This window comes from Panthera tigris, chromosome B3 (assembly GCF_018350195.1).
Source record: "Panthera tigris isolate Pti1 chromosome B3, P.tigris_Pti1_mat1.1, whole genome shotgun sequence".
Classification (NCBI taxonomy): domain Eukaryota; kingdom Metazoa; phylum Chordata; class Mammalia; order Carnivora; family Felidae; genus Panthera; species Panthera tigris.
In genome coordinates this window covers 68,053,777-68,071,791 of record NC_056665.1, presented here as the reverse complement: position 1 = coordinate 68,071,791, position 18,015 = coordinate 68,053,777, and the positions used below count along the sequence as shown (strand labels likewise).

General features: G+C 39.9%; 1 protein-coding gene across 11 annotated transcripts in view; it reads left to right on the top strand.

Annotated features, from left to right (window-relative positions):
* Window positions 1–18,015, top strand: part of FMN1 (formin 1) — a 429,856-nt gene that overhangs the window by 290,019 nt on the left and 121,822 nt on the right. For all 11 annotated transcript variants that reach the window (XM_042989251.1, XM_042989244.1, XM_042989245.1 and 8 more), the window contains 4 exons: window positions 2,114–2,243; window positions 3,703–3,849; window positions 4,967–5,026; window positions 10,306–10,426. In XM_042989251.1, coding sequence (XP_042845185.1) covers window positions 2,114–2,243; window positions 3,703–3,849; window positions 4,967–5,026; window positions 10,306–10,426 — 458 coding nt within the window. The remainder of the gene's footprint in view (window positions 1–2,113; window positions 2,244–3,702; window positions 3,850–4,966; window positions 5,027–10,305; window positions 10,427–18,015) is intronic.

The following is an 18,015-nucleotide window of genomic DNA, read 5'->3' as shown; positions in this document are numbered from 1 at the left end:
TGGCATTAATTTTCGGTGACACATTCCCCACAGTTGTATCCAAAAGTCATGTAAACTTCTTGAATTTCCCTTCCCTCCTCTAACTCTGGATATGCGTTTCAGACCCTTCTTCATGCACAGGTCTCTGGATCTTTAAGGTTCTCTGAGAACCCTCCTAGTCCAGTTCCTAATCCCAGTGAGGCCTTGGTCCTAGAGAACCTGGTAGTTCCTTTCCACTCTATCCTGGGTAACAGGAAGTTGATGAGCCTAGGGGCTTGTCTCCTTATACTAGTCCCAAACCTCCTTTCTTGAGGCTTGTTATAAGTAACTGTGCATCCAGCATTCTGTCCTTTTCACCTGCATCCTCGTTGGATAGCTGAGGTGTCCATCTGTATCTTCTCTCACACAGTCTCCACAAACGCTTAACTCACTCTGTTTATTTAAACTAGAAAGTGTACATACTCTGGGGATCTGGAGCCTACTTGGGGAGGAGTGTCTTGCGGTCACTGCTGGGAAAGGAGAAATGCAGGGTGTGGCCCTTGAGTTAGCTCTCAGCATTGTCTGTATAAACAAAACTTCCCGACAGCCCCATGAGGACCAGATGCTGCTAGTCCCAACAGCTTTTCACTGCTTATATTTGTGAAAACTGGTGACACTCCTGATTTCGGTCACAAGTGAATCAATGCTTTAATACTAATTCTGTGAGAAACAATTTACATAACAAATACAAGTTTTCATCTCATTTTAACTCAGAATTTCTATGGGTTTCCACTATTATACTCCAACATGGTTTTCATAATAATCAGATTTACAGAACTTTAAAAAACAAAGGTATCTTTAGTTTTATGTGCATTCTTTGGTTCATCTCACTGTCATTTAAAAAAAGAAGAAAAAGAAGAGGGCGCCTGGCTGTCTCCGTCAGTATTGCTGGTGACTCTTGATCTCAGGGTTGTGAGTTCAAGCCTCACAAATGGGCATAGAGCTTACTTTAAAAAAAAAAAGAGAGAGAGAAAGGAAAGAAAAGATAAAGGACCATGACCTGGATATAGGATTAAAAAACAAAAAAAACCCAGCTGATAATTAAAATCTTACCAAAACCCAAGGCCTCCTAAAAACAAAGTAAAAGAGGCCCAAAGTACAAGCGAAGGAAACTTCTTTGGGTATGGAAAGAAGGGTTCAGTTTTGCTCCTATGGAAAAGCATTCTTGGTGAGAGATTGCGAAATGTCAAAGTAATGATGTTATGCGTTGACCAAGGCTTTCAGAAATATCAGTTAATCATCATTTCAGCCCCACACTGAATTTAATAGCTGTTAGTGGATTTTCTCCTTCTCTGAATTCGTGTCCAACTCTTTCCGCCCATTTTAGTTTATACCCCTTCTTCTGGTGGTTGGCCTGGAGAGTAGGTAGCTCTTCCAACTTAATTTTGCAAAGGGCACCAGTGCCCAGCTGCTCAGACAGTGAGCTTCTGTGTGTACGTTAGCACTCACCTTTAGCTTTTAAAATCTGTCTTACTGTAGTTTTTAACACTGATGTCTACTTAATGAGTGCTTGCTTTGTTCCACACACTGAGCCGTAAACTCTGTCTTCATAGGCAAGTTGATGTGGGAAAGTAAATATCTGTAGAATAAGGTCACTGTAGACTGTTAACGAATTCAGTGAGCAACAAATAATAGTAATCTCACCTCAGGAAGAAACATTTTGTCACTTCTCTACAGACATCTGCCTCAAGCCTTCACTTTACTGTGCCTGTGTTAAATAGACCCTTAGAGAATGCTGCGTTATAAAGGGAGTTCATTATTTATTTTCATAAACTAAAGGTAACACTCCTATTGGCATAGCTGGAGATAACTCTTTGTGGTTCAGGATAATTGCATTAACACTCTGTGCCTAAAGTAATGTATACACCGTACATTTATATACCGTCCTAGAAGCTCATTTAAAAAATGGCTTGGTTGTCAACAATATAACACACACCCTTCGAAGTCTTAGGTCTGCCTGTCAGGTACATTTTATAATTGTTAAAATTGACACTATCAAGTAAGGAATGCTCTCATGGTAGATCTTTTTCAACTGTTTTTTTTTTTTCTTTGTGAGTGTATGTGAAGCTAGATGATCCATTATTAATTTTTACAGATTTTTACACGAGTTAGCCCAGATACCTAATTTTGCTGAACGGGCCCAGTGCATAATCTTCAGATCTGTCTTTTCTGAGGGTATCACCTCCTTGCACCGAAAGGTAGAGATCATCACAAGAGCTTCTAAGGTATGTTTGCTATCTAATTTAAGAGGGTGGTTTTGCCCTTATTGAGGGTAAAGAAGGAAGCAGGGAGTGGGAGAATCAACTAGAATCCCTTTGTAGAAAACCTTTGGATTTAAGACTGTGTGTTTTGCTAAGCAGAGCTGTGATGATTATCCTGAGTATGTGTGTGCATGCAGGTGAGGGAGGGAGGAAGAGAGAGAAAGAAAGTCAGGTGCAGACTGACAGGGAGAAGGAGGAAAAAAAATGACACTTCTACAGATAGATTCTTAAATATCACAGATACCTTCTAAGGTACATATTGGCCTCTTAAAAACAACCTAAAAAGTGTAGTGTGTTTGCTACTCGACTGACTGGATTGCAAGAGATTTTGCTTGAGACCCATGCACCTGATCATCTGATATGTGTCCACACAGTGAAATAAGATTCTAGAGACTTGATAAGCAAAATAAATGACTGTGATAATAAGTGGTGGGCAAATACATTTTTGTTGGCTTTACCACACTGGTATTCTTTGTAAATTCTAATACTTGTTTGTTTGTTGGTTTGTTTTTCCTCACAAAGACCCATGTCCTTAAGAACATGATAATCCTCTCCACACATATGTAGTATTGAGTTCTTCTCCGAAGGCATGATTCTTTTCCTTCAAAAATATAAAATGCTTCAATAAAGAAAGTAGAAATACGACCAAGGAATAATAGATACCCTCTGATAACACCCTAACAAGGAAGGAACAGAGGTTGCCCTGGAGCTGCATTTCCCTTTCTTTCTTTACCCTACAATAAAAGAAAACAAAGTCAACTCAGACTTTGAGAAGGGGGAAAAAGAACCAACTTGAAAATTTTGCACTTTGAGAAAAAAGGAGGAAAACTTTAGTTTTAAATGGTACGAGGAGCTGAAGAAAACCCTAAGCAGCTTGAAATTGTGAAAGTTAATAGACATCTCTGCAGATACTTAAAGAACATAACCTATGGCCTGGAAATACATTATTATAGTTTATCTCTGAGGACTACACCCAGAGATAAAGAAGAATAGACTTGGTATTAAACTTGCCCGACATTTAACTGTACTATTTATACAGATACATTGTCCAAAAACAGATCCTCAAATGATAGCAGACCTGTTTCTACTTAGAAGTCATCAGATGTAAAGTGTAACTCTACCAAGTCTCTTTGTTCCATTTACATAAAATTTACAGATTTAAAATAAATATTTAAAAAGTAAAACTGGCTCAAATAGAAACACTAATATTTAGTCCTCACTATTAAGACATGCAGTTCGTAATTCATTGAAAGGATAGAAAATGATGACTTTCAGTTCATTGAAAGGATAGAAATTTTCCATGTCGTCAGCTGTCAGTCCAGCCACCAAATAGCCTGATGGCTACTCAGTAAATATTTGCTGTTGAATGAACATAGGTACCTTTGAAGTCCAGCTCTGTAATAATCGGTATTTGCTGTCACAGGGCTTGCTGCACATGAAGAGTGTGAAGGATATTTTAGCTCTCATTCTGGCTTTTGGAAATTACATGAATGGAGGAAATAGAACTCGGGGACAAGCAGATGGATATAGCTTAGAAATTCTGCCCAAACTCAAGGACGTCAAAAGTCGGGTATTTATTTCTCACAACAAGATTCTATGATTTGCCATTATATTCCTTCTATACCTTTAATTTAGACATATCTATGTGTTTTCTTGGTTGCTCCATTCATCTCTTTTCTCCCTTTAACAAAAAAACTTTTTCTTTGCTTTCTTTTGACTTTTGGATAAAAATTGGTTTTTCATGTTTGGTCTGACAGAGACGACAAAATACCCAATATTGGTTTGTTCTAAAAGAACACAATTGGATGTTGAACTGTAATGAGAGAAGGAAACAGCACGCAGTATCAGCCATAGCACAAGGCTTGAGTCTGTTTGAATTTAGTGTTGACTACTTGTAATTTACTCATTCCTGAGTAGGGAGCAATGTTGAATCACCAGTTGAGCTGAGCATTTGAATTATTCTTTGGCCCACAACAATTGGGCCGAGGGTCTACTGTCAAACTCTCTGAGCCTGATTATCATTTGGCTCCACACCCCTGCAGAGCTTTCTCTTTAGAAACAACCAGCCCATATCTAGGCGTCCCATGGGGAGCAGGGGCAGTGAAGGGAGGGGAAACACACAGGCAAATTAGAATTAGACCCATGTGAACAAGACACAAAGGCTGCCTTGTGGGAGGGCCTGCTTGCCCCTGGCCTCCCAGGGTCATAAAGTGGCATGGCGCTCCTTTTAAGCTGTCCTGATTGTTTTTCACGCCATTAAGAACACACATTTTTTGAAAGGTGGGAAGGGAGGGATGGTTTTCTGTTCTAGTCCCTGGTTCCCTTTGGCACTCCCCCACCCCCTCCTGTCTTGGCTTTATGCCAGAAAATAATGAGACCGTGTATATGTTTGTTTGTTTGTTTTAGTCATTACCTCAGAGGTCTTATGAATTATCTATTTGATTCTTTTTTTTTTTTTTTTTACCCCCACAAAGAATAGTGGAGTGTCATAGATATATAGATGACATAAAAAAAAAAATTGCTGGACAAAGAGGAGAGTGGGAAATCTTGCCAGTCGCAAACAGAATTAGGACCAGGTATTGCAAATTAAAAGTATCAGGGTCACAAACTGAGATTTCAGTACTCAACTATATAATATGTTAGTCTCATGTGAATGATTTTCATTTAAGCTTCTCTTTTAAACCTAGGATAATGGGATTAATCTGGTGGACTATGTCGTGAAATATTACCTGCGTTACTATGATCAGGTAAGAAATAGCATTATGTGGAAAACTACACTAATGGGGTTTCAACTCTTACACACTGTTGGCATTCAGAAATTAGATGATGGATGGGTGGATGAATTTCAAGTCCAACATAGAATTTGAGAGCTATCCAGCCTCCTTGGTTTACAGATGGGAATGCTGAAGCCAAGAAAGTTTAGTTGACTCTTGTAAAGAGAAGCATTATTCAGTGCCTTTCAATCTACTGACTCTTAATCCACTCTATAACACAGTTTCAGAGAGACCCCCAATGCCTTCTAACCAGATCGTGGGGGTCTTTGTGAAATCTATATCCATTCAGTAATTGGTTGTATCTGAAACTGGCTCTGGGCTGCAGACCAAAATGTAGGAAATCAAGATGCAGTAATACCCAGTACCTTATCAGTAATGTTCATCTGTGAACAAGTTGAAGAAGTGGAATTTGAAATCCATCCTCTCTGCTCAGATTACATTTGCAATTAGAAATAAAAATTTCAGTGAGAATCCACCTGAGCACAATTTTCTATGTTTAATTCCTTCTCATTAAATTGAGAACAAGGAGTCCTAACTTTGAGAAGAAAGAGGTACTGTTGTAAGGTGTTGGGAAATCTAGCAATCAATATGAATGGGAAAAGTCTCAGGAAAATGTTGTCAGGACTCCTGCTTAGCTGTCCACTCAAGCAGGGTTTTTCCTAGGCTCCAAGGGAAGAAAAGTAAGGATTCCAGGGCCTTGTTTTCAAAAGGCCTATGATTCCATCCAGAAGACAAGCTAGGCACTGATGAAGTCTATAGGCTTCTACCCCCCCCCCCACATCTGTCTGTTCTCAGTGTCTCTGAAATGAATCATCTCCCAACCCCCCTCCTCAAACTTCTCCTGTTTCTAATGAGGAGATTATCATTTCGGTCATTCAAGCATGAAGCTTCTGCTCCTCTTTGGTTCCTCTCTGTCCTTCGACTAAATTGTTTCTCATGTTTCTTTCTTGTTTTTCATCCCTCTGCCCCACTCATCCAGGCTTTAAGGTAACTCACCTGGACTATTCTGGTTGCTTCCCAGCTTGTCTCCCCACACCTGGTTGCTCCTTTTCCAGTCCATCCCACGCCCAAGGCCCAATCAGTTTTTATAGTCCCGGTCCTACTGCATCACTTTGTTACTCAAAAACAGAAATGACTCCCCATTTTCAACTGAATTAATACTCTACCCAATTTAATTCCAGTCTTTTACAACCATGCTTTTTTTTTTTTTTCCATTTTCCCCCTACACGTAGTCTGTGATTTAAGACCCCATGTTTTCCAAACACACCCTATGTTTTCTCACTGGTGTGTTTTTATTTTTTTTTTAATTTTTTTTAATGTTTATTTATTTTTTGAAAGAAAGATTGACAGAGTGTGAGCAGGGGAGGGGCAGAGAGAGAGAGGGAGACACAGAATCTGAAGCAGGCTCCAGTCTCTAAGCTGTTAGCACAGAGCCCGACTCGGGGCTCAAACCCATGAACTGTGAGATCATGACCTGAGCCGAAGTCAGACGCTCAACCAGCTGAGCCACCCAGGTGCCCCACTGATGTGTTTTTATATCCAATGTTCTCCCTGACTGGACCTCTTCTCATCACCAGCCTCTTTATATTAAGCTTCTGTCTTATTAATACTCTCTTGAAATAATAAATTAACTTTTGGGAGAAAGCTCCCAGTAGCAACACATATATTTGCAACCTAATAGGTAACAAGCTTTTCAGAAATGACATGGAAAGGACAACTGGTCCCCTCTCATTTAAAAAAAAAAAAAAAAATTGGTACAAGAGGCTGCAGGTAATTTCCCAAAAACACAAAAACAAAAGCAAAAATCAAACAGAAGATATAAATCGCCAACTAGATACATAGACCTAGCGGTACAAATTGATCAAAACTTTATTAGGACTATCACAAATGGCTGATGGAATTCTTCCCTGTTTAAGATCTCCATGTATAATGGGACCCATATCTAGACTGCCCTTGACTCACTAAACTGTGTCCTATAAAGGGCACCTTTAAAAAAAATCACATGAAGATGGCACGTGCTTGCCAATCTGTTTCCCCACGGAGCTGTACCTACTTATGGGGGACACATTTCCTCAATCATGCAAATGTACAGTATGGCTTAGCAAGACTTTGACCTTTCTGTATCGGAAGCCCTAGAAATCTATATAATATTTCTAGGAATTTTTATCCTAAGGAAATAAATAAAGATATGTATCACTATTATACTTATAATAATTTGTAATAACAAAATATAGCAAGATTTTGGGGAGGTGTCCAAAGGTAGAGACTAAGACCACGTCAATTATGCTAGAGTTACAAGATGGAATAATACACTGCCATGGAAAGTATGTAGGAGAAAATCTAGTGGCATTAGAAAATACTCTTGATCTGCTTTTATATTAAAAACATGGGTTTAAAACAATATATAATTTCAAATATGTAAATATAAATATACATAAACACACAGAAAAACCTAGGATACCAGAGACATAAAAAAATGTTTGATTATCTCTGGGTGGAAAAGATTTTAACTTTCTTCTGTCTTTCAATTAGACATAATGAACACATGTCACTTTGGTAAAAGGGAAGAAAGATAGAATGAAAAATAGTACAAAATAGTACAACTATTCTTCCCTTCTTCCATGAAATCTTTTTTCACTTCCTTATCTTTTAATCCTTTGAAGCCAGGGAACACTTGGTTTGAACTTTTGTCTTGATACATCTTATTCTGCCTTGCATGTAGATATCATTGAGCAATTAATTGTTAGTCTGGCATTGCTCCTTGAGTTCCAAAACTCATTGTTGTCTGTTTTGTAGCATCTGTAATTTAGGTGTCTGACAAATACTTACTAGGTTGAATCTGCTGTAAATATCCGCAAGAGTGTAATAAGTGACATTTGTAAATAATTAGGTGCAAAGAGGTGAGAGCTTTATTCTGGTAGAGGGGGCAGACATGTTGAAGCTTCAGGCAATAGGTATATACCCAAAGTTCTGGCAGCAGTTACTAGTAGGACAGCAGAATTATCCGGAAGAATCTTGAGAGGTAACATTTCTGATCTAGGGTTAGCATAAACAGATTTATCTTGTAGTGTCTGTAGCGTCTACACAACCAAGTCAGATGCATTGTGTAGGAAGGCTGAAATTTGCCAATGAAATGTGACCCTCAAAGAGAGCTAAACCTAGTGGAATTGACTTCACAGAGGAAAATCTTCCAGTAAGAATAGTTTCAAACATGGGAATGGCTCAGTATGGGAAAAATCAGAAGTCAACATTTGTGTGATGCTCTCCTGAGTTTCACAGTGCAAAAATTCATTTCACTCAGCAAGAGTATAGAATTATGTGATTTATTAAGCTATCCCCTCCCCGTAGGAGCATAAGTGATGATTTTTGTGGTTAGTTGTGATGAGTAATTAGCAGGAGAAAGGTGACTCCTGTTCCAAGCCTCCTTCTACTCATGTTGGTTTGAGGTCCAAGTCCAGGTTTGTGAAGCTTACAGAAATCCATCTAGAGCCATGTCTTTCGAGTTCTAATGGAGCAGCTTTCTCAAGAGATGCTACCAGGCTGATTTGCTCAGTAGCACTTTCTCTTTTTCTAGCTTAAAAAAAAAAAAAAATTGAAGCCAGCGCTGAATCTGATAAAAAAAAGTTTTAGAAAATAGTTAGAGATAACATGCATGAGTTCTTCCAATGTAGATTGCCATGGAGCTTCTCGGCAAGCATCTTAGATGGTGTTCCATCCTGTCGCAAGTACTACTTCGTTGTTTTGAAAACAGTAAAATAAGTATAGAGAGATGGGGAAAAAAGCACACTGATCTTGCAGAATGTTTCAATAAAATGAGGAAAACCACCTTTTCTTAGCATCTCACGTGGAGCTAAAGGTCTTAAAGGAAGGGAATTCCTGAAACCATAAGAAAAAATGACGGTAATTGAAATGTCTCCTGCTCAAGGTACACACTTTTCAGAACAGTGTTTTTATAGGTGCCAAACAAAGTTTGATAGGCCACGTGTTGTATGCTGTACTGAGAGCTATATACAGTACCTGCCCTCACAGTGCTTGCAGTCTAGCGGGAGAAGCCTCTAAGTTAACACAGCAATTTTGAAATTGACATTGATAAGCGCCGTGACAACAGTAAACAGCAGGGGCCCTTGTAAACACCCAGGTGCTGAGGGTTAGAGGCAATCTTTGGGGAAGTGATACCTGTTTTGAGACTTGAAGAATGATATGAACACATGCAGGTGTGAGGAGTTTCTACAGAAGAGTTAGAAAGGGACAGTTTTATAGACAAAAGCCCAGAGACAAGAGATTGTGGCCTGTTCTGTTATTTTATGAACATTTAGGAGACGGAGTTAGAGATGGGGGAAGGTGGAAGAAGACTGAGGGTGGAAGAGGCCAGATCATAAAGTGCCTTATAAAGCAGTTTCAGAGTTTGGAATTAGTCCTAATGGCAGAAGGAAAGATGGAATGTGAAGGAAAGCTGGCAAAACAGCCTGTGTGGAGAGAGGAATAACTGAAGACTGCCTGAGATATGCAAGATGCAGGGCTTATGTTAAACAACTCAGGGACAAAGCAGGATAGACTGGAAAAGATATTTGAGGCTCAGCTTATCTTTCCATACGCCTGAAACTTGTGTCCCTCAAGGTATTTCTCAGCTTAGATCCTCTATGACGTATAGTCGGGGAGCTTGTCAAAAACTATGGCAAACCAGGCCCTCAGCAAGTATATACAAAGATAAGCCAAAGAACGTTTGGGAAGTCTTTACATATATGTGAAGAACTTGATCCCCACCCCACCCCCCACACCCTCTGGAGCTTAAAGCCGCAGCCGAGGGTAGGTCACAGCAGAAGGGAGGGTGATTGTTTCTTCCATTGTAGTGCCTTCTTGTTCAGCACCTTCCGATGCACACCAGTTGGCATACCCCAAAGATGAGTTATCTAATTGCTACCACGTGAAGCTCAAACGGGGACTTTAAGTACTTTCATGTGTTCCTCCTGTGCCTTTTTCCATGAGAGGACGGCGTCCAAGATCAGGGCATACCTGACAATTTTCTCTTTGATTCGTGAGGCAAAATAGAACCCAGCCCTCAGTGGCAGTAGGACCAAAATGATATTGTGGAAGACACGAAAGCATTTCAAAGTAACCAGGTCCAAACTTAGGAATGGCCAAGGAGCATTTCTCGGATTCTTATTTGCGCTTTCAATAAAAGATGCTTTGGAATTTCAATTGATAGTGACAATTGGGGAAGTATAACATACTTTGTTAACCATGTCTTTTAGGAAGCAGGAACAGAAAAGAGTATTTTCCCTCTGCCTGAACCACAAGATTTCTTTCTGGCTTCCCAAGTCAAGTTTGAAGACCTCATAAAAGATTTGCGCAAACTGAAGAGGCAACTAGAAGGTAACAGGAACTGTTCTGTTATTATGATAATAGCTAAGCTTTTCTTTTTTTTTTTTAATGATTGAGGAGGAGGATGTATGTCTGGTTCATGGAAGGGAATTGGCGCAGACTTCAATTCCTCGTGAAGCTCTCCATCTCTTGTGCTCTGTTTGGAGGCGCTATGTTTGATTAGTGTTAATTAGTGCTTTTTATATCCACATCTTTTACATCTACATTTTCCAACATATTACAGATGATCATTTTAATAACAATAGCAGCAGCCCTTTATTGAATGCTTATTGTTGTCTCGTATAATTATTACGGCAACCCCAATAAGCAGGAACTGTATACCAACTCCATTTTACAGAGGAGAAAAATGAAGTTCAGGGAAGTTACATTCATACAGCCAGTGAGAGGCAGATTTACTGGGCTCTAATCAGGTCTATGTGATTAGAACTCATGCAGTTTCTAAGCCAGGTTATTGTGCCGCCTGAAACATGTCACATGTGTGCACACATGTGTGCAGCCACACACGCCCCTATATATGTGGTTCACGTGTAGGAGTCTAATAAAGGTGTCAGGACACATAGTCAACATTCTCTTTTAGTTTATTTACATTTTTAATTATTCACAACAACATGCTGAAAGCCCCTTTTAGGTTGTTTGTTTTTTTTTTAAGGTGAAAATATGTCTCTCTCGAGCAGGAATTTTCCTTTGGCATTGCTAGAGTCTTGTGTTTTCACTGTGGAGACATCTCCTTGTCCAAGAATATAAATACTTGCATTGGAGCTTGTCTAACTCCAATTGAAGAGCTCCACGGAGGATTTAGGGAGCGTGTTAATGTGGAAATGGAGCTCAGAGTGCCAAAAGGAGAGCTTGAGGAAATGAAGAGCTTGAACCAGGAATATTTTTACACTAAGACATAAAATAAACATTTTAAAAATGTTTATTGTGAAAGGGCGCTCAGAAACCCAAGTCTTAGACAGAGAGCAGCCTGGAAATGGAAGTGAAGTGGGACAGATCCCTGGTGGCGGGGAGAGCCATTTAGCTTTATTTTGGGCATAAAACTTGCTTAAATAAGGAGAGCGGTTACAAGTGAATATTTCTACCTTGTAAATTATTTTTAAAGGAACATGTGGATTTTTTTCCCTCCTGTTGATGTGGTTAAGAGCGTGAATGCAACCAAATGGATGCTTCATTTAGGAATGTGATATATGAACTTGTGGTTATCCTTTTCCCTCTCATAAAAAACAAAAACAAAAACAAAAAAAACCACTGACAGTTTTATCCTTGTCTGAGATGAGGGGCTGGACTCTCACTGTGATGAAACAAAGTGAAGCGTCCTGCAGCAGGTTTCTGTCGCTCTCCAATGGCAGGATTAGGGCCCAGGCCAGTCCCCAGGATGGCTGCAAGCTTAGCTGTGGCCAAGAAGAGCCATGCCTTTCACTCCGTGGCTGTCCCTGAATACGACTCCCCCCTGGTCTCCTGGCCCTTTGCTGTCTTGTGTCGTTTTGTGAGCAGAAACCTGGTGTATGTGTGACCTTTCCTCCTCTCCTGCGGCCTCTTTCAGGCACCTTTGACTTCTGCAAGTGTTTGATGATGATAACAAAGGGATGAGAAGAGTGAATTGGGAAGACAGTGGAGAGGCAGGTGTTCCCACAGAGCGTCCCCTTTAGCATACCTTATTTTCTCCAGGGCGATCCCAGGTGCCATTCCACATCCCTCCGTATTCAACTGACACTTTTCCTCAGTCATTTTAAGGAGCTGCAAGAGCTTCTGGAGCTGGAGGACCCACCCTGTGAGGGGAAACTAAACATTACCTCAGTTGTTTTTCTCCTTTGTATTAGACTTCACCAAGAGATGTGAAGCACCACAAGGCAAAAGGGAAAAGTGGGACTCCCCTCCAGCCCCCCCACATTGGATATTTAAACAAAAATGCCCTGCTAATGTTTCGAGATGCCAGTGTTTTTAACACATGAAAGGTACCTAGTAAATATTTAAAGAAAATACAGACCATTGGTTCTCTAATGAATTTCTTTTTCTCCTAAATGCCATCTGGCAAGATGGCCAGAGTCGTGGCGGTCTGTTTCATCTCCCTTCCCATTCAGGTTCCACCTCCTTTTCCATAAGGCCTTGGTGTGAGCCTAGATTGAATGTTTAATTGAAGAGGACATAATTTTCACACATACAGCAAAGATTTGATGAGGCTTTGAGGTTTATTGTAGCCATTAAAATGTCGTGGCTGCTGGCAAAACCCCAGAAAATGTCTAAAGCTAAACCAGATGTGATTAGCAAATTTCAAGACATCTCAGGCCCCATTTCTCCAGGCAGGCGTAGCCCTTTAGAAGAAAACTGTTTTCAACCACACCTTAGCAATAGGGTGGGAATTAAACTATAGTTGTTGGTTGTGCAAATGTCAGTGATACGAATAGATGTTGCTGATAAGCATCTTTTGTAGAAACGAGAACTTTGAATAGCACTTTTATGTAGATAAAAAGAGCAGGCAGCTGATGATCATAGTATCAGCCAGTTTCTTGTGTGATTATTATCTATCAGATGTTTTACATAATCATGTCTTTTAAACTTTACAACGACCCCACGAAGCAGATACTATTATCAGTCTCTCCTAGGAGGAGGAAACTGAAGTTCATGGTGTTCACATAACTTGCCAAATTACAGGTGATGATCTAGCCACATTTTGAAGCTAGATATGACTCTAAGGCATGCACTTGTCATCTATCCTGCCTGTGACCCAGAGGTCTCCATATTTGAACCCAGATCAAAACAGTAAGTTATGTGTTAAAGGCAGAAAGCCTCATCGTGGTGCCAATGACAGAGAGTTACTGAACATGTGCGCATGAGTGAGTGTGTGCGCACACACGCGCGCGCACACACACACACACACACACACACACACACACACACGCACGCTCTTAGAGCCACATGTGTAGACCCTCAGATCAGAGACAGGAGAAAATTTACTTGGGGATGGGGAAGACATATAGGAAACAGGGGTCACGAGAAGTGAATACACACACACACACACACACACACACACACACACACAAGTGAATAGACACAATTATTGTGTAGGATTAAGAACTCGGGCTTTGGAATCAGATGATGTACTTTTACTGGTTTGTTGGAAGCAGGATCTTGTCAGGTAACAAAACCATAAAGAAGATTCCTTTTCTTACCTGTGAAATGGGAAAATTATAGGGCCTATGTCAGAGGAGGTAATGAATGCATGGTCCATTAGTAAGGAAAACTTCAGTAAAACTGATTAGGGGTATATACCTTTTATTGGAAAATGCACACCTTGTAGAATCAGGCCCATATTGCTGAGAGGCCTGCTGGATATATTTGTGGAGAATCAAATTCCTGGAGCACTTGCACTCTCTTCTCTACCTTAGTGGTGACAGAACCCAATTCTTGGTGCTTGGGAATGTGTCCCATATTTTGTTTACTGTTCTGTATCCCTTACTCAGACAATAATTTTAGCTTCCCTGATACTGTGATAAGTAACAATTAGGAAAAAACAAATGGTAGAAATAGTTGCTCTCTTTCTTATTCTTTGACCTTGTTTACTGGTCAGAACTCTCAAGGTATTTTTACCAACCCATATGTGGTAGGCAGAATAATGGTTCCCAAAAATGTCCAAACCCTAATCCCTGAAACATGTTACCTTACATGGCAAAAGGGAACTTTGCCGATGTTAAGATGGGGAGATTATCTTGGGCTATCCAAGTGGGCCTAATCTAATCACATGGATCTTTAAAATGAATCTTTAAAAACTGAGAATTTTCCTTGTCTGTGGCCAGCGGGAGATAGTACAGTGGAATGATCAGAGAAATGCAGTGTTGTGGGCTTTGAAGATGGAAGAAGTGGGCAGTGAACCAAGGAATGTGGGAAGCCTCTAACACTGGAAAAGGCAAGGAGCAGATTTTCCCTAGAGCCCCCAGGAAGGAATGCAGCCCTGTCAACACACCTTGGTTTCAGCCCAGTAGACCCATGTTAGACTTCTAACACAGAGAGCTATAAGGTAATATATTTAGTACATTTGTTTTAATCAGTTAAGTGTATGATAATTTGTTATAGTAGCAATAGGAACAAATGCACTGTGCAATGTATCCTAATTGTGGCAGTTAATACTAATGATACACACACACACACACACACACACACGTGCACACACACACACACACACACACACGCACACCATTGCTGAGGCCATAAGATGTACGATTTCTCAAGTGGTGATGTTCACCGGTATTGCATGAAATGTGAATTGGTGTTTTCTGAGAAAGGTTCTACAGAGGCACCTGGGTGGCTCAGTTGATTAAGCGACCAACTTTAGCTCAGGTCATGATCTCACGGTTCAGGAGTTTGAGCCCTGCATTGGGCTCACTGCTCTCAGTTCAGAGCCCGCTTCAGATTCTGTGTCTCTCTATCTCTCTGCCCCTCCCCTGCTCATGCTCGCTCTTTGTCTCTCTGTCTCAAAAATAAACAAACATTAAAAAAAATAGCAAAACCCCCAATCCATATTGATTTGATATGATCTTATGGTAGTATTTTATTATGAAAATTTCACTGTGGCTATGGAAGTTGGAAAGCTGAATTTTTTTTTGTTTGTTTGTTTTTGGAAAATGAGAGGGGAGCTCTTCAGATAGATGTTGAGAAGTCAGCATGGTCTGAAAAATTTAAAAACAAAATTAAATCACTCGTATTAGCCAGCAAGAGTTACTCAGTATCCCCTGTCATTAAAGATAGGCTATTTAATCAACTAGCTATTACTAAATCGTGCCTTGAAAATGATGCATTATTAGCTCTGTTATTCCATATATGAATTTGGGAAAATGTAATTGATAGTTAGCCCTCAGTGGAAGATACTCCAGCTTATTTGAAAGTCTTGGCTGAGATGCAAGTGTGTGTGTGTTAAGATAATTCTCATGATGTCCTTTTCTCTAAATATTTAAGAATATGTATTTGAACATGTCCTTTCTTTTGTACCATTTAGAAATATTTGGGAATATGACAGTTTAAGAAAAGCAAGAGTCTGTGTTGACTTTTTGATATCTGTTATCATTCTAGACATGTTTATCCTGCAAATACTTATGCTAACTTGTTAACCTTTTTAAGCTTTCTCTAAATGAGATCCTGTGTGAGATGCATAGTCCAGGCATTCAAGAATTGTTATTAAAAAACTTCATTCTAAGTTTGAATGGTAGTAATATTTCCAAACTAACTTTACATTAAAGTACATCCATCACATCTTTAAGCATTTTCAATCCCAATGTCCTCATTGTAATGGAGTGATCAAATTAGCCCAAAGCCATCCTGATGAACCTCTGTTTTGTACAACACTAGGACCTGAACATTCTATTTCCACATAGAGAGGACAGGAGAATATTAAATTCATAAACACATGAAAGTAACAGTTCAGGAAAGAGAGGGGCTTTTTGTTGTAGGGTTTTGTTGTTGATGTTGTTTGTAGATTTTCCAAACTATAGTCAGTATGTCTTCCAGGTAAAGAAGGCAGACCGAATTCTTTCCTTCCTTTAGCCCCAAATCCCTGGTAAAGACCCACCCCAAAATTAATACTCCTATTATTTAGAGGCATACAGTCAATACCAATATAATCAGCTAAAAGAGGAGGAATTGGGGAGGGAACCACACACCTCCACACATAAAAGCAGAAAATAAGAACCTTTTACCTGGTAGTTTCTCATGGCCCTGGGCAGAGACTGGTATAGAGGCAATAGTCTAGCTATTTGGATATGTATATGAAATTTTTACAATTAAAACTAGATTTAAAAAAAAAGTTATAATCAACTCTGAGTTCTCGGTAGGTAGGTTAGTGAGGTTAAGGACTAGTCATAGTTTTTTTTTTTTTTTTTTTCAAGTTAATATATTATTTTTAACAATCAGTAAGTCAGCTCTACTCTTTACATGCTGGAAAACCTTTCTTATATGAAACTACACGGTAAGCCATAGACCACCTGTTGTGTCTCCTGCAAGGTAGAAACAGTCCTCTCCTTTGCTGTTTAGCTCATTTAACATAATCAATAAATTAAGCGTTTGGGCAAATGCACTGATGAGCTGATATCTGTGAGGTGCTGGAGGGTGAGATGTGTGAGGCGGGGTTTGAGGCTCTGAGCACTGTTGGCATCGGGAAGGAGGAGAAGCTGTCTCCAGTAGAATTGGTGTCCCCAGTGATGGAGGGAAGGCAGAAGGGCTGGTCAGCAGAACTTGCACTTCATCGTGCCCATGACCACTTTTATTTTTTTTATGTTTTGATTTGGGGTTGTGTAGTATGTCCTTTCCTCTCCTCAATACTGTAGTTAAACAAGATTTGGCCATGAAAAATAAGGAGAAATGCTAATAACTGTCATTGCTAATCTAGTGGATATTAAAGTTTGCATTACTGGGGGTAGTGGGAAGGATGTGTCATGATTCCACTCAACAGTTCTCTAGTGAAAGTTCGAGTCTCTACCTTCCTCTCTGACTCCATCTTTCTTACAAGCATGTTGGTTTCTCCTTGGTCAGGAATCTCTGTATCCGTCTACCACTTGGACAAAAGTATAGCCTTTGGCACACTAAGTCAGTACTACTGACCCCAAAACAGAATTTAGGAAAAGCGATTGCCTACTGAGTTTATCCCAGGAAGCAAAGAAGATGATTTAAAGAAGGTCTGTGTGGTGACTGTTCCTTTGAATTTGCAGTAGACACACAGTCAGGGGAACAGAAGACTAGAATGGCTACAATTCTGCCCCCAGTGCATGCAATATGGGGGTATCCTTAGAGTTGCTAGATTTATTAAATAAAATGCAGGAGGCTCAGTTAAATCTGAATTTCAGATAAACAAGCCTTTTGTTTTTAGCAGGAGTGTGTCTCAAATATTGCACAGGATACACTTACATTAAAAACACACACACACACACACAACTATTCCTTGTTTATCTCAAATTTAAATTTAACTTGCTGTCCTTTTATCTGGATGTCTATAGAGAGTTTAAAAGCAATAAGAAAACCAACTAAAAGTTGGTTCCCTTTTTTATGACCACCATGCACTGGCAATTCTAAGCAATCTCAGTGAGAACATCCTCCTTTCAAGGATGGGCAGTGGACACGGGCGCAGAATATGTTCTGGGGTGTGGTGCACGTCCGTTTCCACCATCACTAACGATGGCAGTGGCTGCTTAATGCACACTTAACCAAAAACCTGCAAATTGGCTTCCAGCTCCTCTGTTTCTTAAAACACCTTCAAACTGAGGACTGCCTGCATTCTAACAGTAAGGAAGTTGAAGCAACTTTGCTGCTAATGATGAAGCTCAGACTGGAAGCAGGTTTATCTGACTACAGAGTTTATACTCTGTGTTGCACCATGCTTTTTTCTTCTACTGTTTGTAGACCCTCCCCTCAGGCACTAACAGTATGATCTAGAATGAGAAATCTTGACAAATAAGCCCCATTTATTTCTCTAGTTCATCTGCTAAAGGGATTACAGGTGGTAACTGGATTGACTTTAGGCTTTTTTGGGTCTCTACCCATAACCACTCAACTAATATACCTGCTGTGATCTCTATCCTTCTGCTTCCTCTCTGTCCATT